Raw genomic sequence first — 27699 nt, forward strand, 5'->3', positions numbered from 1 at the left:
CCCACGGGCGGGGGACAGGTGGCAGGAGACAGGCCCTCCCTGGGCCTTGGGAAGGAAGCTGCCCGCCGACATGGGGACTTCTGCGAGCCCAGTGGGCTGTGAGGCGCCTGCCCCCAGGACAGCCTTGTCTCTAGTGGAGTCTGGTCGCTGGCCGGGAGCCACAGGAAGCCCATGCAGGTGGCGCCCTGGCAGGGCCTGCTGTGCCGAGTGGCGCATGCATCAGGACTCTGCCCTCAGGCCAGTCCGCCTCTCTGCTCACTGGGCAGCGTCTGGTGCCCGGGAGCCAGGGTCTTGCCAGCCCCGCTGCAGAAAGGGTGCACGAACGAGCTCGTCCCCGAACCCGTTTCTGAGGCTTTAGGATGTTGCATGAGGAGGGACAGGGGCTGGAGGTCACTTCCTAGGAAATGGGGGGCAATTTTGTTGTTCTGCTGACAGCAGCACGATGCCCACGGGTACCCACAATTTGCAGTCTGGTCCTCTCCCGACCCTGATTAGAAAAATAAGGAAAACTGGAGGGGAAAGGATCTGGCCCCCTTTGCACCAAACCATTGACAAAATGAATTGGAACCAGTTCTGGATTCCAACACCACTTCCTGGCTCACCCCTTGTCAAGAAACCCTGTTCCTCAGCCCAAGACTGTGGTTTATCACTTCATTCTCAGCCCACAATGACCCCAGGAAGGGGTCCCGAGGCTCACCCACTCGGAGCTGCAGCCCTGAAGCCGGCCCCCAGCCCGTGGCTGTGCAGGGCGGCCTGAGCCGGCAGCCTGGGCTGTGGGGCCGCCGCGGGCGCGTCCCTGAGTTCAGAGGCTCCTCAGCCACAATGAAGGGAGCGTGAGCCCCAGCCCCTGCGGCCCATTCTGGGCGCCCCAGGGATCCTCCCACTCCTTTACCTCACTGGGGCTCCTCCCACACCTCCATCCACTTCAAACCCTGAACCTTAAGTGCCCCCCTTCCTGACTACACCCAGGGCCGTGTCCTTGCTGCGGGAAGCAGGAGCTGATGCAGGACAGCCCCACTGCTCGTGCGGGGAGCGGCCCGGCCCCGGGCCGGGCGGGAGGCTGCAGGCCCACCCAAAGTCAGGCCACGGCAGCTGTCTGCCCAAGGGGCGCCCTGCTCTGCTCGCCGGCTGCTGCCCGCCCTGCACGCTGTGCCGTCGAGTTCCCGTGTGGCCGCGCAGCTCCAACCCCGGCCCGCAGCTACCGCCTGACAGTCTCGTCTGTAGCACCCACAGCTTGTAGGGACATCAGGCTGGCACTGAAGGACGTCTACAAGCCACTTCACATCTCCCACTCACTCAGGGACGCGCGTTTGCTGTGAGCGCTGATGTATTTGCTGTGCTCAATTTATCTTCACTCCGAGGACGGAGGGGCCAGCTCAGAGCGCTCTTGCCGCAGCCCAGGGCTCAGGCGGCCTCTTCCACAGCCATGGGACCGCTTCCTTGAGAGAGGGCTCTGTGCCACCAGGCCCCGCTGCCCCCTTTGGGATGAGGCCGGGCACCTGAAATCGGGGTGCAGTGCGGCCCCAGAAATGCCACCCTGGACAGCCTCACCGCCGGGGTCCACGTGGCCAGTGGAAGACTGCCCTGGGGAGGGTGTGGCTGCTCCACACAACACAAGTCCAGCAAGGGGCTTGGACACTGCAGCCCTTTGGAGAAGCCCCGGGTCCCTGTGTGGGAGGTGGCGGCTGACGGACGTGTGCGTCTGCTCCATCTGCCACCGCCTGGCTGCAGCACACCCCTTGTTTCACCCACCTTGCATTTAGGCAGGAAGCCGACCCCGGAGAGAAAAGCCCCCTGGTCTTGAAGCCTGCCTCCAAGAATGCCTTACTCTCCAGCTGCCCCTATGAAACTGGAGACACGGTGGGGTCCCAGGCCATGGGGCGCTGGACAGGTCTCCTCACAGCCTTGGGAGGAAACAGCCTACGCTGACCTTGGACTCCGGCCCAGAGCAGCCTTGGATAAAGTGCTGCTGTAAAAGGTCCCCCCGGGTTCACCTGTCAGGCAGGCGGGCAGACTCGACCGCTCCCTAAATTACTGTCTGGCCTGTCCTGTTCCCTGAACTTTACAGTCTTGCACCCTTAATGATGGGTCTACCCTAAGGAATGCACTGGTTTCATCATTTAAGACCACTGTGGGGTGTAATTACCGAGACCTGGACAGCACAGCTGACCCCACACCGAGCTGTCTGGTGGGCCTACCTGGTCCCCATCACACATGTGGTCCATCTTTGACAGAAGGGTCAGTGAGTGAGTGTGACGTACCTGGGACATGGTGTGCAAGGCTGCTGTGACAATCACGCTGTTGGAGTCTCCAGGGCATAAGCCCCGGGGCCGTGGGGAGCAGGTCTGAGGAGTTCAGCTTTCAGGAGCAGGCTGAGCCCTCCCTCGGAGAGTGGGCACCCCCACAGCACTGGGCCGCCTCAGCCTTCTGACCTCAACCCACCCACCGAGCGGACAGCGGTGTCTCAGCCTCGTCTCTAAGCCCCAGGCGCCATTTCCCCAAGCACCCTCACTTCCCAGCCTTCGACATTTCTTCCTCAGGGGTTCATTTCTTCGGCTGACCATGCAAGCATGTTGCTGAGATCCTGACTCTCTGGTCACTTTACAGGGGCTGCAAGTATCTTCCCACTTGTCACCTGGCTCATCTTTTATAAACAGCAGTTCTTCCTAGTCATTCAATTCATCAATCTGTTATCTTTCGGGTTTGTACTTTTCTATGAAAAATCCTAGGATCACAAAGATATTTTCCTATCTTGATTTTAAACATCTTTACAGTTCTGCCTTTCCAACATAAATTCTCAGGCCATGTGATGGACAGAACTGACCTAAGAGACATCCCCAGGATCTGAACAAGCCACCTCACATGGCAAAGGGATCAAGCTGAGGCCCTGAGATGGGGAGGCTCCTGGATTCCTGGGGGCCAGTGCAAGCAGCGATGAAGAGGGACACTGAAGGCCAACAGAGCCCTCTGGTGACCTGTGGCTTGGTGACTGGCTCTGAGGGCAGAGACAGTTTGTAATCTAGGACTCCATGTTTGCCTGGTACCCAGAAAGGGGCAGAGAGGGGAGACCACCCATGCTTTAATGCCAAGCGAGGAGCTGCTGTGTGTGAACATGGGGGAAGCTGAAGCTGTAAATGAAGCCAGTGAAGCGGGGCCATCGGAAAGAAAAAGCAGCAGTGTGCAAGGCCCCCCCCCCGTGATAGCCCACTGACCCATGGCCAGGCAGGGAGGGGACTGTTTGGCTGCCAACAACAGGCAGCCCTCTCATCTGTCAGAGTGGACAACCCCTCTCTGACTGTCCTATTTCATATTGGAAACTGACCCCGCAGTTTGGTAGTATTAGAAAGTGGGACCTTTGGAGATGTTTAGGTCGTGAGGGCAGGAGGGGATTAGCGGCCTTAAAAGGGAGCCCGGAGAGTAAGCTGGTTAATCTGCCATGTGAGGACCCAGCCAGAAGGTGCCGTCCCAAGAGTGCACACTCCCTTACAACCTAGCTCTGGCGTGCTGAACGCGGACTCCCGCCTCCGAGTGAAGAGAAGCAGCTCTCTGTGTTTTTAAGTCACCTGACCGTGGCGCTTTGTTACCATCCGGCAGCCTGAGTGGGCCCTGACAACCTCTCTTCATTTCTGAGAAGGGGAACTTTGCAGTGCCCCCGAGAATGTACATCTTCACACAGTAGCCCCTCAGCCAAGAAAGGATAAAACTGGATCCTTAAGCAGTGGGGACTCCGGCTGCAGCTCTCGCACCTGGCCTGCCCCGCCACCACCTCCGGCTGACCTTCTGGACCCTCGGCCTCCCGGCCCCGGGGCAGCTGCTGGGGCTCCTCCTCCTCCTCCTCGTCGGGGTCGGCCTCCTGCGCAGCTTCCTCCTTCACGCCGCACCCAGACTCCTCCAGGAGGGCTGCTCCAGCCGCCCCCTCCCCTGGGGACTTGGGGTCTTCGGGCTTGGCCTTCTTGGGCTGGCTCCGCTTCCGGTGAGACCTAGAGAGGGGAGTCGTCAGACGGAGGCAGACCGGGGGGCCCCGGCTGGGGTCTCCTCCTGGCAGAGCGGAGCCTCCCACAGTGAGCCCCGCCAGCAGACAGCCACACAGGACCACAGTCGGAATTGTGGTCCCGGGTAGAGCTCGCTCCTGGGGACAGGGGTAGCAGAGGGAGAAAGGGCTGGGGAGAGGGGAGGGCAGGGGGGTGCGGGGTGGGGGTGGTGTCAAGCAGGTGCTCATGACAGCTGGAGATGGGAAGCCGCTGACACGACGGACGGTGGGGGGCTACAGGCTCCGGGCCGCTGAGCGGGCGGCAGGGAGCACGGGCGCGGGCGAAGCGCAGCTGGTGTAAGATGCCTGGACAGACAGAACAAAAAGAGCACTTACGACAGCCCCGGCTTTTTGGTCTGCTCTTTCTTCCTTTCTAGATTTGGTTTTCTCTCCTCCTCAGTCTTTTTCCAGTGTCTGTTTTCTTTCAGACTAATTTGTCTAGAATGTAAACGTCAGGGAGTTTTTCTCCAGCACTGCTGTTCGACTCCCCGAGCTGCCTCACCTCTGGCCTCAGCGGGCTCCGGCGCCACCTGCCGCCAGGCCTCTGCTGTCGCTCCACAAGGACACCCCCAGCCCACGTGTGGCTCCTTTTCACGCCTGCACCCAGGCCACCTGCTCACCCCACTCCCAAAGCTGGCCTCCGGGGCAGCCTGAACCAACGGAGGCAACCCCCAGAGCCCAGCCAAACTTGGGCAGGGTGCGAGAGTGCGGGAGCAATAGTCCTGGGCGTAGGAAAGGCCTTTGGCCCCAAGCAGGATTCACACTGAGGCTTATTAGTTAAAGTGAGAGAGATGGGGGGTTAAAAAGGAAAGAAAGCAAGGAAGGAGGCGTCCCTGCGTGGTTCCAGGAAGCTAAGTCCTGGAGCCTTTCCAGCAAGGGGACAGACAGCAGTAGCTTTTACACTGGCAGGGCTGAGTGACTTCCTGAACTATCCAAAGCTGGGAATGTGAAGTTCAGTCCTGGCTGGGTCAGTGACACCCACCAGGGAATGGGCGTGAAAACTGCTTAAGACCCAGCCCTACCAGCTGGTCTTCTTCCCAGGTAAGGTGTCCTGGCAGAGAGCATGCTAGGGCTTCTTCTACTTAGGGGTGCAGACACAGAAACCCCACAGGGTCCTGTGGCAGCTGCACCTTCAAGGACCAGGCAGTCACCAAGAAAAAGTAGGCCTATTCAATGATGGTCAAGTGGGGGCCCCCCCGGGACTCTCTGCGGGGCTCCTGCTGCTGGGATGCCTTCTCTCACCTAAGTTACTGTCAGTCTGCAGGATGCCAGGGCCATTTCCTTCTTGGGCTCTCCTCAGCTGGCTCCTAGGGGCACCTCCTGCCAACTGTCCTAATGCGAACTGCGGTGGCTCAGACTCACTGCTCAGTCACCAACTTGAGGGGCCCTGGGCCTGCTGCTGTTCCAGCTCTCCTGAGTCCAGGCAGTGCCTGGCACAAGACAAGCCCCACTGATGTCTGCAGCATGAACCACCCAGATGACTGAAGGTAGAAAGCAAGGGGGCATTCCGGGGGTGGGATGAGCATCATGGGCAGAGGCAAGGCATCACACAAGGCATGGCGTGCAGGGGTCACCGAGGGGTTTCGGGTAGGTGGGGTGAGGAGTGGGGTGGAGGGGGGCACGGGAGCCAGGAGCCTCCCTGAAGAACGCTTTCCACCACCTCAGAGCCACCACCAACTTCACTCAGAGAGTTTGGGAAATTATGGGTCCAACAGGCAGGCACAAGTCTTGGGACGGGCAGTGAGTGGCAGGCAGCCATGAGGAACCCCCAACCTGGCCCCACGCGGCACCTGGCAGAAGGATTCCTCTTGCTGCCAACTCACCTGGCCTTGATTACCTGTAGCTGCCCAACTCCTCCAACCCCTTTCTTGCCCGCCCTCTACCTAAGCCTGGGAACAGGCTCAGCGGATCACTTCTGAGCCTGCTCTGCCTAGTGACTTGCAGGGCATCCCCACAGGGCAGCAGAGGCCCTCTTTTGTGCCCAATAACCAAAGCCCAGTACTCCAAATGCCCAAGGGGGTCGCGCCAATGGAAGACCCCTAACTGGTGTGGCCTGACATTTTACAGGAGCCATGACTGATGCAGAGGGGGAAAGCAAGTTGAACATGGTGTGCAAACAAGTATCAATTTTGTGAAAACAAGCTGGGGAAAATAAGGCTGGAAGAATCTACAGCCGAGTACAGAAGTAGAGGGAGAGGCACCTGCCTGGGGGGTCCTAACTGAGATCTGGCCATAGCAACATCCCTTGGGCCAACTCCCCCAACTTCAGTCTCACATTTACTTCCACAGATCTCCCCACTGCTGTGGCTACATTTTTTCCATTTTATTTTTCAGTTCTGAGCTCTGCTGCTGAGTGGTCAGTACAAATGTTTAGGGTGTGTCCTCCTTTCTGCCTCCGGTATTGAACCTACCACCATCCTTAGGTGGGATTTCATGGCTACAGTTTTGTGTGTCTGTAAATGACTCGTCCCTGGCTATCGGGACAGTCTGTATAGCACTCTTCACCGGCTCTTCCTGAAATCAGAAACTGGCCCCTTATATTAGATGCTTAATTTTCTTGGTTGCCTGCAAATTTTCTGGCGTGGTCTCCGATACAGGGCATCAATATTCTATAGCGACATGTGAGAACCCTTATCTTGAGACTGCTCTGGCCTCTCCTGAATTGAGTCTAGTTTCCTTGATCCCATGTGTTTCCTGGTGGATGCTCTTATTTAACTAAAGCACATCCTCCAGTATATTTCTCAGAAAGGAGGAAACTATGAAACTTCTGAAGACTAAAAAAAGGTTAATTCTCCTAGCACATTTAACTCTAATTTGGCCAAGCACATACTTCTGGGCTGAAAATTATATCTGTCTCTTGACTTTTGAGGTCTGTCCCTTAGCCTGTTTCTAGCATATCATCTATAAATCCAAAGGTCCAATGCCATTTGGTCTTTTCTGCTTTGTTTTTTTCCAGAAGCTTTGGGGATTCTGTTTAAAAGCTGTGAAATTTCTATACTCTAGGAGATTTCCTCAAGCTGTCTCCCAACCCACTTACTCATTTTATCATATATTTTCTATACTTGCTATTTAAATATCAGTATACGAGGGCTATTTCCTCTTTAAACTGTTTTTGTTTTTTGATTAACAACAGGTCCTTTGATGAATGCAAAATCATCTCCCTCTCTAAGAAGCTTTATTTCTTCTGCTCACTGCATTATCTCTTTATTTGGATTCTGCTTTTCTCTGAGATGATCTTTCACCTTGAAAGTTTCCTCAGAGGTTAGGGACCCTCTAGGCTGTTCATTCTTTCGTGTGAGGTACCAAGGTGCTCCCTGATGGCACTGGGAGGGTGTGTGTGTGCGCGCGCACACTCCTTGAGGGGGCGAGTCCTGTCATTTCACAGTACCCTTGATACCAGATTCTCTAGCTTTGTTACCCAGGAGAGGGCCCTTAACGTTCTCTAGGCTCGGATGTATGTGGGGCCAGAATTCGGGTGTCCACCCTAAAATATCACTCAGAACTGCCAGCTTGACCTAGCCTGGTCCTCTCCTCCTGGGTGCGGCCCACCTATTCAAGTGCTACAGAATCAGGGATCACTGACTCTCGCGTCCTTTTCACCACCGCCTGCTGGTGATGCTCAGAAGCCTTCATCCCTCTCTCGTTTCCACTGGTCCATGGTCATTTTGGTGGTGATTCAGGAGATGGTGGCCATAAACATGCACTTTGCCAGGTTTAACTGGATGTCACTTGGTTAAATATATTCAGACCAAATATTGGGAGCGGGTCCAAATAACAACACTAATATTCTTAAGACAGACGCAGGCTCTTGGGCCGCAGACGGCAGGAGCAAGAGCGAAGGGTCCCCTCAGAGCGGCTCCGGCTGTCCTCACAGGCCCAGGACCATGTGCCCAGGCTTTTCTCCCTGCCCAGCAGATACCCCCTCCCTCCTGGCATCCCCATGCCAGAGATGCCGGGGGGGGGGGGAGGGGATATGGCATTTAAAGGTCTTCCCCTTTGAGAAAGTGCAGAATATGTTCTCAGGGGGACAATTAGGGAAACATTCAGTAAGTCACAAGGGTGAGCAGCTCTTCAGGATCGCAGTGCTCCCCAGTGCCCAGAGCCTGTGCCTGTGGATGGGGCTTGGGACCAGGAGAGACGGCCCTTTGGGAGAAGGATTGGCGAGGCAGTAGTTTGGGCATCAGACACAGGGAAGAGGGGGAGACAGGAGGGCCCTAGGTGGGCTGCTCATCTCCCCGTTCCACAGAGATCAAAGGACGGTGGCTGGGAGGTGGTGTGGGTGGAAACTGCAGGGCCCGTGGGCTCAGCTGATGGCCTCAGTGTAGGTCTTAGGGTGGCTGAGGTCACAGCCAGGGGAACAGACTCTGGGTTCTTGAGCAGACCAGCAGGGTGGCACCGGGGCGCTCAGATATACTGCAGTTTGGCCCCAGGCTCAGGTGTGCCTGCTGCAACATGGGGTCTTGAGCAGTTTCTAGAAGCTCTCACTGGACATAGCAAGCAGCCAAGGTGAAAGATAGTCTAAACAGGGAGCAGCAGGGCCATTTGGACGGAGCGGGTGTGACAAAGACGCGGGCCCAGGCTGAGTGCCAGGCTCATGGGCTCCCCTGGCTTGGGCAGGGGTCCCGCCTGGCAGTGGGACCTGAGGTGGCCTTGCAGCAGAGAGCTGAAAGGTGTCGGCTTTGTGTCCTGTGAGTCACGGGGCATGGTGGGGTGCCAAGATTTAACTATGGAGAATAAATCCATGGACGGAATGGAGGGGGGCTAAAAAGCCCAGAACCTCAGCTCTGTTCCAACCTCAGCTCTGTTCCGACCTCATGTCTGGAGGGTGAGGCAGAGGCTGGACCCTCCACAGGCCACGCCAGTCTGTGCAAGACCCGGGAGCTGCTGCACGTCCCAGTAGAGGGGACCAGGTGCAGTGGGGACATAAGCGTAGGGACCCTGGGTCACCTCTGGGGACACCTGTTGTCATCACTGGGGGTGATGCTGGCATGCGGGGGCCCAAGGATGCTGCTAACATCCTAGGGTCCCCAGAGATGACCAGCTCTAAGTGTCCACAGTGCCGAGGGAAGCCCTGCCCCGGGGACAGAGCCAGATCTCTGCCTGAGCCTTTGATAAGGGTGCTCAGACAGTGCCAGCGCCACCCCTCCCAGGGACAAGACCCTGGTGCTTAGGGGAGCTGAAGGAGTCTGAGGACAGCTGGGCCAATTAGGGCACCAGGGCCAGGGGAGAGAGGCACCGCGCTTCAGGTGAAGAGCAGGGGCTTTATTTGAGGTTTCAAATGTGGCGAGTCTCGGATCAGCCTTTCAGAGAGAGGGTCCCCACCCTGTGACTAAAAAAAGGGGGGGGGGGAATCAGCCTTATTTTACATACTAATGGCTTTAAAGAAAATTATATCCTTGGGAACACGACTTAATTTGTTATTCAGTCCCACTGTCTGAATGTTACAGCTCCCCAGGTTGGCTGCGAGGGAGGGAGAGACAGGAGAGAGAAGAGTGCTCCAGAAAGGAACAGTGCGTGACAAAGGGGCTCATGTGGCAAGAGGGGGCTGTAGGACAAGGAGGGGGGGCCCGGGGATCGGCTTCCTCGGTGCCTTCGGCAGAGGCAAGCACTGGCCAGCTGGGCCCTTGACCTCAGGCAGCTCTGTGAAGGCCTCCAACCCCACCCACTCTGGCAGGCGACCTGTTTATTGGAAATCCACTCTGTTGACCAATTAGCCTGAGCCACAATCAATTAACCATTATGTAGATGCCAACGCGGCCTAGCTCAGCGAGCTCGCTCTGCTCTGGAAGACAGGAGCTGCCAGACCAGCCTCACCGAGAAGCTGCTTCTCATGAGGCATACAGGTGAGTCAGAAATGAAAAGGACAGACAACAAAGAGATCAAATGTGAGACTCACCTTCACGGCGTTGTCAGGAACAGAAGGGAACGCGTTTAGGAACATTCCCAAAGAGAAGGGCCACAGGGCAGGAGATAGCCCGGGATTTGGGGACTCAAAGACGATACATTCAAGGTGAGAACAGCCCAGCCGGGGGGCTCTGAGCTGGGCTGAGGGCTCAGGTGGGTGATTTCCAAGCACTCCGAGGGTGCGCCCACGGAGGGGGCGGTGCCACCAAGTGGGCACTGCCAAGCCAGGAAGTGGCCGAGCCATCCCGCCCCTCACTGGCCAGGCCCTGGACCTGCGGGCCATGGTCAGAAAAGCTGCTGACATAAAGGGCAAGTGGCCCTCGGCCAAGGCCGACCCACACGCCCGGGGCCAGGGGGCCGCCGCCGGCTTAGGGTTGGCCGCGAAGCTGAGGATGGCAGTTACGCTTTCAAACGGTTCAAAAGTCAAAAAAACACAGCCATGAGTCACTAACCACAGGGGCCTCCTGAGGCACGTGCTGTCAGGCATCTCTGTCATGTGTCAGAGGCCCAGATGGCCGCGCCGCACCTCGGCTTGGCGCACAGCTGCTGTAGCCACCTGGAAGGCCTCTGACTGGACATCACTCAAGACCTGACTGGGGTCTCTGTGGCACGTGAAAATGACATGCCATTCTGGTGTCAGCGCCCGTGACCAGCCTGCGGCACCATGTGCCCTGGGGTCGCCGCCTGTGGCAGCCTTCTAGAGGCGAGTCTGTGGGTGAGGCCCTCCAGCCGGGTGGCTGCGCCTGCTGGGTGCCATCCTCTGCACTGCACCCAAGGGCCTAGGGAGGGTGTGCTGAATGTTCTGGAGGCACCAAAAAGGACTCCCTTTGATCTCAGTCTGTGAACACTAAGATTCCAGAAAGCCTGGATTGTTTTCCAGAAAAGAGCAAACGAGAGTCACCCCTCCAAGGCATGGAGTCATTTTCTCCTCTGCCACCCGCATCCCACCCGCAGAGGGCACTCTGCCCTCTCCTGCCCTGATGGATACAGGGCAGTGCCCATGCCGTGGCAGACGGTCAGGGCAGGGCGGGAGCCAGACCTGCAGTGTGGGACACCCACCCTGGACGGGATCACCTCTGTGATGAGTCCAAGCGGCACCAAGCACTCAGAGGCAGGTACGAAGCAAACATGGGCGCACAGGTTGGGCACTTGGGCCACAAAGAATGAGCCCTGGGCTGGCCGGTGTCTCTGGCTCCCGGCATGGGACACACCACTGCTCAGAGCCAAGGAGGGGCCCAAGCGGCCTTGAAACAAGGTCCTCTAAAACTGGAAAGGGACAGCATGAGTCACCAAGGAGGCAAAGTGCGGCCCAAGCACCAATATCCAGGAACGGGTGGAGGAAGACCTAGAGGGAAACTCAGGTGCCAACAGACATTGGCTGCTGCCAGGCCCGCCGAATGCTGCCTCAGAAGAGGGAGAAATGGAGGAGGAAGAAGGAAAGAGGAGGCGGGCAGAGGACGGATGATGAGGGAGGAGAGAGCAGGTGGAGGCCGGTGGTCACTGCTGAGCCCGCCAGTCATGGCCAGCCATGGTGTGGCGGCTCTCCCACTCACCTCCGGAGGAGTTTGGCCTTGAGGGAGGCGCGGGAGGCACTCCAAGTGCTCAGCTCCGGGCTGCTCAGGGCTGTGGGCCGGGTGTGGTCAAGCACGGTGAGGTCCTTGCCTTGCTTCCATTGCTCGTATCGCTCTGGCTGTAGGATGCGCACGAAGACGTCCATGGAGATCTTGACCATGTCCTTCCGGCAGGTGCACTGTGGGGAGGCAGGCTTTGAAAGACCCACTGAGCCACAGGAAGCGGCCCCACACAAAGGGAGGCGAGTCCTTTTTATCCCATCCTAACACTGGGCTCTCCCTTTCTAGAACATCTCTCCTACAACAGGAAATGGCATCTTCCAGGAGATCGGCGAGAGGCAAGGCTGCTGAATGTCCTTTCCCAAGGGAGGCTCCCCGCAAATCAGAGCCGCCGGTCCACCCCAGAGGCGTTACAGTCACTATCAAGTGAGACACTGCCCGAGACAGTTATACCTGGTGTACAGAAGCTTCAAAAGGGGGGCAGACATGTAAGGCCAGGTTGAGACAGGGCCCTCCTGTGTCCTGACCCCGCCTCCCAGGACCTCTCCTCTTCATCACAGTATTGTGGCCCCCAAGGCTGAGCATCACTAAGGAAGCACCATAAGTATTCTGGGGAACCTCAACATTTGAAGCAGTGGGGGCCTGAGAAACCAGCCAAAGATCTGGAAGCCAGGTCCTGAGAATGCAGCTCCAGATGCCCAGAGCAGCTGTTTTCTACATCTTTCTTCTGGGCCCTGTCCCAACAGTGTGCGCATGTAGGATGTATGTCGGCACGCGTGCAGGGGAAGGGCGTGGCTTTGTGCAATAAAGCCTCAGGGGCATCAACAGGCGGAAGGCAGGATTCGGCACAGGCCAGTGTTTGCTGGTCCCTGGTCTGGACTCCAGAGCATAAGCAGTCTCTGGAAGCAGGCGACCGAGCGTCTCCCAGGGGATTTCTGCAGGGACGGCTGAAGCAGCAGGGAAGCTGAGGGGGTCAGAGGATAAAGGGGACCTTGGGGGCTGTCAGGAATGACACACTTGTCTCCCTGTCCATGGGGTACAGTCCTCGCCTCCTTCTGGAAGACACACACGTGTGTTGGCAGCCCTGCAGTTCGTACTGCGAACCCCACTCAACGTTCCTGGCTCCTCTCTGCCTCCCAATCAATACAGGGTTTAGGAGCGCGCCCTTCTAAAGCTATACTTAACATGAGTTTCCGTTGAAATGCAGTTTGCACTCCTACAACCATCTTGCTGTCACTGCCACCTTCTCAGTGGAGATGAAGGTGAAAGGAAAACGTTTAGTGGATGTAACATTTATGGTACTTTGCCCGGGTAAGCCCTTCCGAACTTCCCTCAACGTGTTCTGAAAACACGGAAACATTTCTAACCCCGAATGTGGGGCTGTGGAAAATCCAGAAACTTCCCATTGCCCCAGCAGCCCCATCCTCCCCTTCCAAGCTGGATCTAGGAGCCAAACTTGGGGACAGGAAGAAACCGACTTCAACAAGCAGGAGGGAGTATTTATGGCCAAGCGATTCCCAGTAAACTCAACTCATTTAATGAAAAATTGCACAGGAGAGAAAGGCTGGCAGTGTAATTTGGCTGCAGTGTTGGAGCACAGATGGTGCCCGTGTTTCAGATTCCTGGCTGGGCTGAGGCCGCCCCAGCATCACCATCGACAGCGGCTTAAGGGATTTGTATCGAGCACTTTGCAATTGCTTTTCCTTAAGTAATTAAAAAAAGCACCTGTGTGTGCTGGCGAAGGGACACGCAGATGCACCCGCTGGCTGGGGCCTGGCCCGTGGGGTGGACACCACTGGCCAAGACAAAGCGGCCACGAACCACAGCACGCACCTCTCTACCGAGTGCTGGCTGGTGGAGTCCATCATCGGTGACAGGTAGAGATTTGGGGAGCTTGGGTACAGAGAGAAGAGTGGGAAGGAAGGTGGTGGAGAGGTGCGCCGGCCTCTCGGGCCTAGGACATGCTAACTCCCAGGACTGAATGCGCCAGGGCCCAGCTGCTCCCCCTGCTGCCGAGACACCCAGCCACTTTCCGATTCAGGCCCAGAGATGTCACATGGGGGGCCAAAGGCAAGCAGTGAGCACCTCCCCCTGCTGTGGCTGTTCTGCAAAGGGGGCTGGATGGGGCGGGAGGCCCAAGGCCATGACAGAATCCTCAGTGTGGGAAACTGTTGGGGACCGAGGCCGGCATCTGGAGTCCGTCAGCAGCCATACAAAGGTGAAATGGAGTCGGATAGAGAAAAACATCCGGGTTGTAAAAGGCATGCGGGAAGAACTCCTTGCCCCCACCTTTTCTTTCTCCTCTTTCTTCTCTCACCCACCTATTACCAAAACACTGCTCCATTCTCGCCCATTTTTGTCCCTCGCGAGAACCATGTTATCAAACACTGCTACATGTCTAGTATCCATTGGCTTTCTCCCTTCCTGACTTCTGCATCCCCCACCTCTTGTATTTTATATAAACCAGATAAAGACAAAATAAACTCTCTCTCTGTTCTGATACACATGTGTGACTGTTTTCTTTGTTCGCCGGCCCTGGGGCTCCGACTCTCCGGCCTTGCTGGTCAAGGTCCTCCACAGGAAACGAGGCGCAGAGCAAACCGTGCTATTTGTTTTCATTAAGGAGGCCCCAGAAAGTGTCCTTACCCTCCCTCCACAGCCCGTCAGGCCCCCAAACCTTCTGGGACCGGCGTCTAAGTACGGATCTGCTGGAGTCACTACAGCTGACGATTTCTGCTGCTCTCATTCTAGCAACTCAACTTAATGGTCCCCCATCAGTGTGAAACAGAAATGAGTTTGCTCTCAGAGGGGTTCAGCCATGTCATTAGTTTCTGATGGAGCAATTGGGCGCAAATGGGGAAGAGGAGTCTGGGCGCCGCCCCCCCCAGGCCTGAGCATGCCCCAGGGCCCTCTGTACTGCAGCCAGAGCATAAAGCACTCAGCCACCAGAGCCGCTCAGGGTGGGGCTCGGGCTCTGAAAGTCAGAGAGCGATTAGGTAATGGGGACACCAATCCTCGCTGGTCCTGCGCAAATCAGCCAAAGACAGGGCAGCTTCGAGACTGTTAGTGCTGGGTGGGGCTGTGTGGGGAGATGGAAGAATAAAGGCAAGAGGCAGTGTGCATTGCCTGGGGCCTGGGGCCTACCATTAGCCTCTCCAGATGGTTCAGAGACAAGCTGTGCTGTCCGTGGGTCCGACCAGTCACAGCATCAGCATCCCAAGATTCTGGGCCCAGGCTGTGGGCCCTTGTGCTGCCCAGGGGTGACGGCCTGTAAGCAGAGTACAAGGCAGGGCTTGGGCCCAGTGAGTACACCTCTCAGACCCAGGACACTCGGGCAGAAACTCGCTGCCTGAACAAGCCAGTGTGCCCCAAGAGTCCTTGTCAGCACCCTGCCGCCAGGAGCAGCCTGTGCTGGTGCCAGTTTAACTAGTCAGCGAATGTGCCGCAGCCCCCAACGCTGCAGAAACAAGTGCTGTTTAAAGCCACAGCAGACAAATCTCCCATCCAGGGGGGGGGGGGCGCTCCAAGGTGGAGGCCATCATGCCCCACCTGGTGCCTGGCCAGGCCAACAGCTTCTGAGGACAGAGCGCACCGGCTGGCAGGGGAGCAGTGCTGGGGGTGAAGCCGCCCTCTCAAGGCCCAGCCAGACCCTTCACCTCGCCTGCCAGGGATGTTACTCAGGGAACTGAGGAGCAGAAATAAGGATGCATTCTGCTTGACTAAGGAAAGAAAAATGCAGGCACAGTGGGAAAAACTTGCCATACTGCTGAACAAAGAGGGCCATTCAGACAGTTGAGGGGTTGGCACAAGGAGTCCAGACTGCCAGGCCCCCATCACCTCAAAGATGTTCTTAGTATGTATGTGTTCACCAAAGACATTCAAAATGCACAGTCAAGAAATAAGAACAAAAATCGTTAGAAAAACTCTAAGAAATTCAAACACCAACTGCAGCTGCACAATTGAAAAATAGCGAGATCAAACAAAAATTTCTGCATGATGTACTTTTCTATATCTCATTTTTGGGCAGGTATAACGCTTAAATCAGAGGTGGGCAAGCCCAGCCTGCCACCTATTTTTACAAATGAAGTTTTTTTTTTTTTTTTTTTAAAGATTTATTTATCTATGCATCCAGAACTGCGGTACAGGCCAGAGATTGGGGGCGGGAGGCGGTTTGAGAGTATTCACCAGGGAAAGAGTGTGGAGCAGAACAGGCAGATGGATTGAAATACACTGCTGAGGAGAGCAGCGGGTGGGTCAGGAGAGGTCTGCTGTGCCCGGTAGGTCAGCTCCCTGCCTGGGGGTTGAATTCGTGCTGCAGTGGCTGAAGATGGTTTCACAGTACTGAGCTCTAACCCACTGAGCCACAGGGAGGGCCCTACAAATAAAGCTTTATTGACACATGGTCACACCCACATTGGTGCTGCCACAGCAGAGTTGAACAGTCACAATGAAAGATTTTACAGCCAAGAGCCCTCCCTGGCGGCGCAGCGGGTTAAAACACAGCACTGTGAAGCTAGCAGCAACCACTTCAGCACAAGTTCGATCCCCAGCCAAGGAGGTGACCCACACGGCGTGGCAGACCTCTCCTGACCCGCCCGCTGCTCCCCTCAGCAGTGGACTTCGTCGATCTACCTGTTCTGCTCCCCACTCTGTCTCTGGTGAATTCTCTCACCGCCCCTGCACCTCTGGCCTATATCCCAGTTCTATATGCATAAATAAATAAATCTTAAGAAAAAAAATCATACAATCTGAAAAACCACAAACACTCACTATCTGCTACTTTCCAGAAAATTTTCCAAACCTTGATTAAAATCATGGAGCACATTTTTTGCAGTATGACTTGAGTTCCAAGACCTCAGTGGAGAATTTCTCCTCCTAGAGGTCAACTTGGGTGAACTGTGTGCAGAGTAACAGGTGGGTTTTTGTACTAAAGTATGTGTGCAAAATACTTATGTTGAAACTCCGACCCCCAGTGTGACTGTATCTGGATACAGGGTGTTTAGGAGGTAATTAAGGTTAAAGGAGGTCATAAGGGTGGGCCAACCCCAACAGCCGTGGCCCTGTAAGACGAGACATCTTTTCCTGTCGCCCATCCCCAAGCCATGTGAAGTGAGGAGGTGACCGCCCACCAATCTCAGGTTCTCCCAAGAACCCGATCTCAGACTTCCGGCCTCCAGCACTGTGAGCAGGACGTCTGTTGTCAAAGCTGCCCACTCTCAGGTACTTTACTAGAGCAGCCTGAGCTGATCAAGACAGGCGCCCATGTGGAAACCAACTGCCCCAAAGGCCACGCGCTCTCCACCCCTCCCAGACCCCAATGCTCACCATGTGTCAGAAAGCACCAAGAGCCTGGAGCGTGGAGAGCCAGCTCCGCCCCGTCTCCTCTGGGCCACCTGCTGCCACATCACGCTCATGCAGGGGGAACACCGCCCCCTCCCACCCTGCCCAATGGACTTCAGTGGGTCTGGGCCGCTGCACTTCACCTACACCTGAGCAGCCCATGATGTCGAGGGAACAAGAGGCCCTTCCTACCAGAGCTGGCGGCTACACCCGAGACTGCCCTCTGTTTTTCATTAATGAACCAGGAGGGAGACCTCTGAAACGGCAGCTCAGGGGTCTGGCTCTCTCTCCCAGAGTCCAATGAGGAGCTCTGCACCAGGGCTGAAGGCAGAAGACAGGAAACAGCTCAGGAGTGGGGCTCTTGGCCTCTGCTTGGGGTGGCGGCTGGTGCTGGTCCTTTGATGGCTCATCCCCACGCCGCTACATCTACTAGCAGCAACACGTGCTCACAGCAGACCTCTGGGGTACAGTGGCTTCCCAGCAGACCCCCCACACAGAGGGCTGTGCAGAAACTGCTGCCACCTCAGAGTTCCTCAGCCCACAGCAGGAACAGGCTTCAAGGACCTTTATTTTCCAAGGTTTTGGATGTCTTTAAAAAAAGGCACTCTTTTTAGATTAGATTCCACAATTGAGGCAATAAAAACCCAGAGCAAAATGGCTTTCCACTTTAAGCTCAAAGACCCGCAGGTCTTGAGCTGAACTGTTACAAGCTCCGAGCTAACAAGGCTGAAGTGATGTGATTCCACACACCATGTCGGGCCTGCCCAGAGCAGCTTACAGGGAGATGGGAGAGAAATAAATCCGTGCGGGACCTAAAGAGTTACAGCCCCCAGGCCCGCACGAGCCCGCACGAGCCCACACGAGCCCTCCCCTTGGCTGCCGGAGCTAACACCTGCTGCAGCAAACACCTGCTGCGTGCTTGGTTGTCCCGCCCTTCCAGACCACTGCCTCCTCACTCACCCCAACTAGGCCTGGTGGGCTCACCAGGGTCTCCAGGACCCCAGGCATCCTGTGGGAGGTGGGAGGGTAGAGAAGGAAGTGGGGAGGAGGGGAGGAGAGGCAGAGAGTGGAGAGGCAGGGGGCTCACATGGCCAGAACGTCACAGGGCAGAACTCCAGTCACTAAGGATTCAGAACATTCCCCAGACAGGGCACCCCCTGGCACAGAGCCGCCTGGAACCAGTTTATGCCCCATCCAGTGAACAGATCCTGTCCCATAAAAACAGCCTGGGCCTTGGGAGCGTGGCCAGAGGCTCAACACGACATGTATGCATCACTTCCAAATGACAGGTAAGAGTGACGGCCATCAGGTTTAGGCGCGGTGGACTTAACCGGCGTGCTCAGCGGGGAGCATGGAGGCTGTCACCCCGAGTTGGAAGACTGACACATCAAACAGCCCAACATTCACGCCTGGGTCTCCCAGGACCCTCTGCTAAGTTGGAGGAAAATGAGAAAACAGGATAGAGAGGAGGTTTGCCTCTGGTTATCAGCGCAGAGGGCCTAAGCATAGACAAATAGGTTTTGTCTTTGCAGAGCATGAAATAATGAAAACTGGAATGAGGTTGGGCTGAGAGCTGGCGACGCAGGGGTGGGGGTGGTGGAAGGCAGGCTGGAGGCCACAGCAGAAACCAGTACCTGGCCCTGGATGCTCAGTGACCCACCACACGAGCTGTGCAGATCATGGGCACTACCCAACAATCCTGGGGAGAGTGAGGCCCCATCTCATGGGAGTGGGCAATGTGGCACCTGGCACTCCTTCTGCCCTGGGAAAGATCCCCAGCGCCTCTGAGGCGCTGGGCCTGGGGGAAGCTGGGCCACCTATGCTCAGGAGTAGCAAAAGCCCCTCACTCACTGTTCCCATTCTTTCCCCACCTCCAATGCCAGGACCCGCTCCCACACTTCCTGGGGCCGTCTAACGCCACGGCCCCCACTCAGCTCTGGCCTTGATCCTCGGTGTCCACCTCCACCTGCTGACCTGCCAGGAGCCTGCAAGGGCCCACCAGGCCCCACCCGTGAGCTACAGCACACGCCAAGCAGACACACAGAGGACACAGGTAGGCACGAGGCTAGTCCAGGTTGAGACTGATCGTTCCCCTGTTCAAGGTGGGGGCATGCATTCCATTTCTTTCTCTTCTGAAATCCCATCAAAAAGCACAAGAAAGGGACTTTCTCTTTCTTTTTTTAAAAAACCAGCAATATGGATGGAAACACAACAAATAAATGCAACAAGGTTGGAAATGAGCCAGTGGCAGGTGAGGGGCAGGTACTTGGCCCACTAAGGAAGCTGAACCCCACTAAGAAACCCACCCCACGGCAGTGCACATCCCAAATTCTCAGGATATGTGGGAAGCACAAAAGTGTGGACGCTGACAAGTCAGAGCCCTGGTCCCGGCGCTGCTCGTCGGCTCAGCAGATGTGTGCAGGCATCTGAACGGGGATGCCAGGTCTGAGGGAGGATGGGGGCCGTCCCCCAGGGCATCTCCGCTGACGCCAGGCTGAACCTGGCTGCAGACTCCGCTGCCCTCCTCATCCAACCCCGAATCTCCCCAGAGGCAAAAGACTGAGAAACTCTGCCCACTGTTCTAATGGCACGGCATGTGGCCCCATAAGCCCTAGTCCCCATTACAAAACTCCACGTGAAAAAGCATCTGCACCCAGAGCTGCCACCAGCCCCACAGGTTCCAGCTATAATCCTCACCACCAAGACTCAGAGAACTGTGACTCGTGGAGATAAAAAACATACGGGAAAGACAAACAGGAAAGAGGAAGATTGCAAAAAGAATTAGAAATTATCATCGATATCCTGAGAACTAAAAGATTTAATATTGATATGGTATTGTGAAACAAGAACAGGGCTATAAAAAAGGAATATACACAAGACCAAAAAGGCAGAAAAACAACACAGCAACTGAGAAGCCTAGTGGTGAGGTTAAGGAAGTTCCTCAGAAAACAGACAAAAGACAAAGTAGGAAATGAGGGGGGAGATTTCGAAACTAAAGAAGGAGATCTGCGAAGTTCACCCGAGTGACAAGTTTTTGAAATAGAAAAGGCTGGGGAGAATAAAGATAAAGAGTGTTGCCCAGAATCAGGAGTTTTCTGGCTCCACGGGCCCAAAAAGAGTTAAGACTCAAATCATAGTCACACCAACTACATAATCAAAACAGAGCAATATGAGAAGCCTCTAGACGGGAAACAAAACCATAGCAAAGCACCTGCAGAATCAGAAGAGCGCCTAACTTTTCGCCAGAACACAGAATGCAGCAGTCAGATGAGTGAGTCCTCCGCGTTCTGCTGGGAGCCTTCCCGCACCTGTCAGGTTGTCGACAAGCTGTCAGTAGCAACATTTTCTGGGAGAGCTCCCCAAACTTCTATGTTCAACCTTGTCATTGGGGGTGAGGGAAGGGGGGTGCAATTCTAACTTTGTTTTGTTCTCACATTTTGCTGCTGTGATCCTTTCTTAAGAAGCCCATGGGAGCTGTGTCTTGCCAACACGAGCTCACAGCAGGAATTTAAAAGAGTCATGTTCTTTGGGGCCCGCCCCCCCAGGCCCCGTCACTTCCCAGTATGTACCCAGCCACTGAAGGCGCTGGGGTTTGCCCCATGATCTGGATCCCTTTGCAAGTGTTCTTGCCAAATATACAGGAAGCATCACCGTCCCATTTTTCCAGTCCCTTGCCCTGACACTCACCTAGAAGGGGAGAATCAATGGAACTGTTTCTCTGCTCAATATCTGAGGAATCACCCTCTAAAAGCCTAATAATTCCCTGAAAAATGACTCAAATCTTATCAAATGACATGTTTCAGTAAAGTGTAATAAAAAATATTAAAAGCCACACCTTTTAACATCTTACTGCAAAAGGGAAACCCCGGCCACCCAGCCCGGGAGAAGGTCTCAGTGACCCTGCGGAGTGCTCTGACAGCCTGTTTTCAGTGACCCCAGGGTCACTACAACTCACAGGGGCTCCTCAGCCACCGGAGCCCTGTCCACTCCTCAGGCCCAAGCCTGGGCCTGGGTGCTGTTCTGCAGGACTCCGTGGACTGGATTCAGGTGAGTCCCACAGCCACTTCCAGGGACGCCGCGTTCATCTCAGGCCAGGGCTGGGCTCCTCAAGGAGTAAACATGCAAAGATCTGCCTCAGAACCTGAAACTCCTAACACTTGGATCCTGGAGAAGAACGAGCATGGGTACCTCACTGGCAGCCATACACCGACAGCTCAGAGCCAGGCGAGGGCCCGCACTCCCCACAGGGTACACGCGCGGTCTCAGCCCTCACCCCACAACCCAAGCTGCCCTTCCCACCCCTCATGTGTCCTTCCAGGGACCGTCTCCACAACATATAGCAGGTGTCCTTCCGCTTTAAGGAAACGCCTCTGCAGTCACCATCACGGCTCGCTGTGCCCAGGGCCTATGTGGGGAGCACGCTACCTGGGCACTTAGGCGCTTGTCTGCTTCTCCAGTGCTCTGAAGCTGGGAGTATGGCTGCTCCAATCTCTGACATATCTGAGACCTTTCCGGTGTCCTTGTCTCTATCAGATTCCTCATTCCATCTCCCAGCAGCTGAGCAGATGCTGGGTTCACCCTATGGTGAGTGACAAAGACGCAGCACCATCTGGGGGCAGTGTGCATGCACCAGGCACACCCCACAAAGTATAAACACCCAAAGGCCAGGGTGGAAAGCCTGCATCTGTTCATGATGCCTGGGCCCCCTGTTTCTGATGTAATTACCATCGCGCTGCAAGTGAGATGATGACAAACCCATTCATTAGGAAATCCACTGGAGCCTCTCAGAAGCACTTCACAAACAAAACAATTAGGCACGGGGCTTCGGGGCGCCCCTTGGTCCTGGACCACAAAGCCTGTTCCGTGTTCACACTGACCATTACAGGTAGGCCAGCAAGGGCAAGGTCACGGGCCCCTGACCCCACACAACGCACTTCCTGTACTTGGCCAGGCCTTCCAGGAGGCCAGACAGACGCCAACCTCCCGCGGTTCTCTACTAAGGAAGACTTATCTGTGTGTGACTGGCCAGCATCGTCCAGCAGCACGTGGCCACACACCTGCCAAGAGTTGGCGCTGGGACCCTGCTGGGGTGGGCAGAGGAAGTGGACATGGCTAGGAACAGGCAGCCGGCATGCAAAGTCTGGAAGTTCCCACCACAGAGACTGCAGGGCCTGGGCTTCTCTAAATGGGAGCCTGGACATCGCTTCCTGTCACCCGCAAGGTAACAGCAGGCCAGGGGCAGCAGCTGAGGCAGAGAACAGAGGCATTTGGCAGACAGGAGGTTGGGGCTGCGAGCTGAAACCCTCTGTGCCCAGCCCCACACATGGGCACAGAGCCCCCCAGTACGAGCTCAGAGCCTCCGGAATGGACTCCACAGCAGGGAGGAGCTAGGAAGGCAAGGACGAGGCTGCTGAGTGCCCTGCGGCGGGGCAGGGCACCGGCATCATGAGCACATGCAGGCTTCCCGCCCTGGCCTCCGGGGCTCTGCACAGGCCTCCTGCCAAAACCAAGTTGAAGCTATCGCCAGTGGAGCTGTGCTGGAGGCGCCGGCAAGTGTGGAGGGGTCTCCTGCAGACGGGCGCGCAGGCCTTCTCCCCTGCGACAGCAGTGGAGCCGGAGAGCTCAAAAGTGAAGCATGGGCTCCACGGGCCCCCACCTCAGGACCTCCGGAGCCTGGGCAGGGCAGCAGGTCCCTGTGACCTCCGAAGCACAGGGCTGGCAGAGGTTGCTTCTCAGGGAGCCCACAGAGGGCTCGGACCCTTCGTGGCTCCCTTGGGGAGCCTGGAACACAAACATCTGCTCCGACATGAGGACGGGCTCCCGCCACCTGAGACGGCCCAGCCAGACCTGCCTCCCTGCGCTCGCAATGGAGATGACGCTGTGCTGAGGGAGGCGGAAACTCGTTCGTAGGAGCAGAAAGCCCCCACTTCCTGCGTACAACACGCAGCCATACAGACACGCCGGGCCCGTGAACGGACACAGCGGCCTCCAGGATCGCTGCCCTCCAACAGGCAGGGGTGAGAGGCGCCGAACCTCTGCGCTGTCAAAGGTCTGTGCGTGCCCTTCGGCTCCCCCAAAGCTTCATTCATTTCATTTGTTCATTTGTTCCTTGGTGTAAGCGAGTTCAACACCCTGGCTGGCTGAACCCCTGAATGTGGAGCCCACCAACAGGAAACTATCTGCATCCAGGAGGACCTGCACAATTTAAAGCCGCGTTGCTGAAGCGTCAACCATGCGGGAGTCCAACAGTGGGAAGAGGCCTGAAAAGCAGCCACTAGACCTCGCACCTCAGATGCCAGGTGGTCAGGGGGGGTTCAGAGATGTGTAGGACTGAGATCTGCCCTGTTCCGTCTCACCCACCCCCCTCCTGCCACCTCCCCTCCAGCTCTGGCATAATTGTCTTTCCAGAAAAGACGGCACCCATGTTCTCCGAGGCAGCGGAATCAACTCTGTTCCCATTTTATGGTAATTAAAGTTTGATGTAGCCCAGGTTGGGGTTTCGGGATAAATCCCCCAACTCTGAATGTGGGAGTGATGGGCCATGGGGTGCTACCTCGAGAAGGGCTGCCAGTGGGGTCCTCTTCCCTGCTGCCACGCTTGGCAGAAACCTCCCCACGCCAATGCCTCTCAGCGCGCTCAGCGGGTGGCAGGCAGCTGGCAGAAGCCAGAAGGGCACCAGCCCCGGCCATGCCAACCAGCCTTATGTCCCTCCTGCCGTTTAATACACAGTCACCTCCCTCACCTAACAGGCAGCCAGATGCCAGCACGCCCTCACAGAGGGCCTGTCAGGTTTCACCCAGTACCCTCCAGGAGGGCACAGCCAGGGCTGCACTCAGCTAGTGCAAGGAGCGAGCAGCCATGTAGCACCAATCTGAGTCAGGCCTAGACAGGCGGCGCCTGAACGTCGTCGTCTCCTCTCGTGGGACTGAAGCACTCCTTTGACCTCCCCTCTTGATAACCCCACTACAAGGTCTGCCCATCTGGGCATGTGCCCCAGGGAATTCTCTTCTCCAAAACTGAGCAGCAGCCTCCAGAGGCGCCCAGCACCGGATACCCCTTGGATGAGGCTTCTGGTTTAAGGGAACTTGGGCGGAAGGGTGTCTCCTGGAACCCCAACAGCACATATCTCCAAGGGGGGTGAGGGAGACAGGATGGCCAAGGCATTTCAGGTTAAGCCCTTGTTGCTATGACCATGGCAAAGTAAGTCACTCGACCCCTCTCTGGCCCTGAAAGGTGGTGAGACTAGAGTCAGAGTTGGTGGTGGGCAGCAGGGTCTGTAAGCCAGGGAGGGGAGGAGGAGGGAGGGGAGCTCCCACTGAACGCGGGTGCGGGTGGCCCCGAGTCTGGCTGGCGACCCCTCTGTTCTACCTTCGCTCCCTCTGCCTGCCAGATGAGTCCATTCTGGGGCCGCCGCCCCAGGAACGCTGAGGGCTGGCCTGGCCTGGGACTTCCATACCCGCCTCTCCAGGCCCGGCCCTGCCTTTCCTCCACAGGGAGAAAAGACTGGGCTGGGAGAGCAGCAGGGGCCTGGCTCAGGGCACTCAATTCGCATTTTTCCAAATAACCCAACGAACCACCACTAAGGACACTGACAAGGAAAACCTTGTCCTGGACAGGCTGCAGCTGCTAGGGAAGGTGCTCCAGGAAGGGCCAAGACTACTCCTCCCTACTGCCGAATCCTACCCTTGGTTTTAAGGAAAAAAGTTGTGCAAAGAAGAATTGTATGTTTTGTTTTTTTTTTTTAAAGATTTAATTATTTGTGTATACAGAACTGGGGCCAGAGGCTCAGAGGCGGTAAGAGGCTTCACCAGAGACAGAGCGGGGAGCAGAACAGGCAGATCGAGGAAGTACACTGCTGAGGGGAGCAGCGGGCGGGTCAGGAGAGGTCTGCCACACCATGTGGTCACCTCCGGGGCAGGCGGGAATCGAACTCATGCGGAAGCGGCTTTAGATTCTCAGTGCTGTGCTTTAACCCGCTGCGCCACCAGGGAGGGCCAAGAATTGTATGTTTTTAAAGCAACGCCAATTCCACCACATGAAACTACACAAGGCTAACACTGAGCCAGCCTCCCTCCCCTACCACAAAACGGACTGCAAGCTCACAGCCCAGCCTAATTATTCGAAGTGCAGGGTCCACCTTTCCACGCATACGCGGGGCAAATCCATTTTCTTGTTGCATAATATTCCTGGGAAAACAGTTGCATCAGAAAGGCAGCCCCGGAGGTCTACCACCCACCAAGCGCCGGCGAGGCCCTCAGCCCCCAAGGCGAACTCGTATCCCAATGCCTTTCGATGCCAGTGAAGCTGCGTCCGTTTCCTCCCACGGAGGGCATGCCAGGCGCCCCGTGGAAACGAGGTGGCGAGGCTAGCCCGGGGCCCTGCGCATGCCACGCGGCGCTGTGTCCTGCCCTTCGGGGACCTTTTATACTGGTTTATCTTTCTCAACCAGTGAGAAAGAATCTGGGCGGTAGGACTTTTTAACAGCTTTCCTGAGAAATGCAGTCGCTTGTGGATTAACCACGGGGAAATGTTCTGAGGTCACACCACACAATCACAGCTACATGGGGCGGCTCAGGGACCGTCGTCTGTGTGGGCCACTGCTCATGACCCACACACCACAAAGGGACACACGACTGTGCTCACAGGTCAGCAGTGCCGCCTCAGTCCCGAGGGATGGGCCCAGAGCAGAAGATGGAGAGAGAGTGAACTGAGCGTAGCAGAGGAGCCAACACTTACAGCTGCACTAGCGCCCTCTGCCCCCACAAGCGAAAGGCCAAATGTGAACATTTGCTATACTGAGGCCTCTCAAATGGGCTGAGGCCAGCCCTGGGGAATCACCTGGGGACTCCGGGCAATTTCTGGGGACACCAGATTCTGGCTGTCATGACTGGGGGGCGCTGGGAAGAGGGGCCAGAGGCGCTGCTTGACGCCCACCGTGCTCCGTCAGGCTGCTGCGCGGCCTCTGCTGCCGCTGCAGGCGAGAGCAGAGCAGCGAGACGGGGCGGCGGGCTGCGTGGCAGTAAGGCCACATCTATGGAAAGCTGAGCTGCACCTAGCTGTACGTACTGCACGTTCTCTCGATGCCCCTTTAGAAATGTAAAACTCTGGGGAAGTAACTTTGTTATTTAGGAAAGTTTATAATCCGGCACGAAGATGATAAAGAAATTAAACCTTACGGAATAATACTTTTGATGGGAATTTAAGAATGTTCTAAAACAATCATGAAAATTTATGTATAAGGGTATTTGGAATATTTAAGAAATCTGACATATTAATCATGACTGATTTGCAATGTTTCATTATCATTAAACATAACTTATTTTAAAAAAATGTAAACTCATTCTCAGTTTGCAGAGAGTACACGACCCCTGTTCTACAGGAGAAAGAGCATGAACACTTGAAATTCACAGAGGCCAGTCAAGTGTGAGAGTCTGGCTTTTAGCAAGCTAGCACAGAGGTGGACTGACAGAAAAGGGATGACGGCGGGACTTCCTGGGAGCCTGAAGAAGGTAATGAACCATCAAGTAAAAAAACCTCTAAAATCCAGAAGTGGAAACTCTCCCCTGGATTAGCCTGTGATGAATGTGCTGGAAGGAACTGGCCCCAACACGGATGGAGGGGGCAGCTCAGGCTGGAGGGACAAGTCCTTGCTTAGCAGGAAAAGCTGTCCTGGGCTCCTTCCCCCCAACACTGGTGAAGGCCTGGCTGGATCCTGAGTGCCCTCTGACCAGAACAAGCTCTCTGCCAATCTGGGGTCCAGTCTCTGGCACCCAGAGGCCTCGGGCCTGCCAGCCTGGTCTGCTCATGGGGGAAGCAGAGCTTGCAGCCGTCAGGATTGCTGCCCCGGGCGCCACCAGAAGTCCTCAGAGCCAACACACCAGGACCTCCACGAGCAGATGCCCCATGGTCAAGGCCCACACCCTGGCCGGACAACAGGGGCCTGGCCGGCTCTTCCAGGGAGCCCCTCATCGTGCTGGACACCCACCTTGCACCCCGGCGGGCTCAGCGTGCCGCGCGCCACTTGTTCGGTAATTTCATGCTGCGCCGCCCGGCACGTCAGGCGGAGGCCCATCTGAGGCGGCCCTTCCCAAATGTCGCTTGTTTGTGAACACATGGCTGAGCCCAAAATTGCTTTCAATATCTGGGCAGTGCTTGCTGGCTGAAGCTCTGACAGCACCTCCAGAAAGTGCCTGCAGCCAGGGGCTCACAACTCAATCATGGCTAGGCACAGTGGGGTGCTCAGGGGCCCCAGGGCCCAAGCGCGCTCTGCTTGAGTGGAACGAGCCACCGAGCTCCACGCAGTAACACAGCCAAAGGAAACCACAAGCTCTGAGATACTTAATTACTCTTTGGGACCAACAGAAAAATTCTGCTATTTCCATCTCCTTTCGCATCAAGCCTCAGCTTCTTCACCAAATACAATCCCATGATTTCCTAAAAAGCCCGATCCTTTAAATTCTGGGAGCACCGCTCCAATCTTTCTGGCTACAAAGAGCCCATTTCCCTTTCTAACTACGCTGGAATAGTGAAGCTAGAGAAACAGATAATTAGAAAAACAAAGGTTAACTAACTTATCTAGACTTGCACTGCACAATAGACAGTAACACACATTAAATAATTTTAATAATTATTATGTGTGAATAATTTTCCCAGTTGCTACATTCAAGAAATTAAAAATAAACAAGTGATATTCACTTTAACACGATGTTTTGTTTGACTCAGAAATATCAGTCTATGTCATCAACACATATGTTTTTTGAGAGCTTCTCTGTGTCTGGGGTCACGTCCCGAACCTCGGATGCGCTGTGGTTCCCAGCACAGCACATCTCCGCACACCCAGGCCACGTGTCGAGG

The 27699-nt window shown here is 55.9% G+C and overlaps 1 protein-coding gene across 1 annotated transcript in view; it reads right to left on the reverse strand.

Moving 5' to 3' along the window:
* Positions 1-11483: 11483 nt before the first annotated feature.
* Positions 11484-27699, reverse strand: part of KDM4B (lysine (K)-specific demethylase 4B) — a 66562-nt gene continuing 50346 nt past the window's right edge. The window contains exon 9 of the mRNA XM_012729717.1: positions 11484-11684. Within this exon, the coding sequence (XP_012585171.1) occupies positions 11484-11684 (201 nt within the window). The remainder of the gene's footprint in view (positions 11685-27699) is intronic.

The sequence above is a fragment of the Condylura cristata genome, unplaced genomic scaffold (genome assembly GCF_000260355.1).
Source record: "Condylura cristata isolate star-nosed mole 26May11 unplaced genomic scaffold, ConCri1.0 scaffold00025, whole genome shotgun sequence".
Classification (NCBI taxonomy): Eukaryota; Metazoa; Chordata; class Mammalia; order Eulipotyphla; family Talpidae; genus Condylura; species Condylura cristata.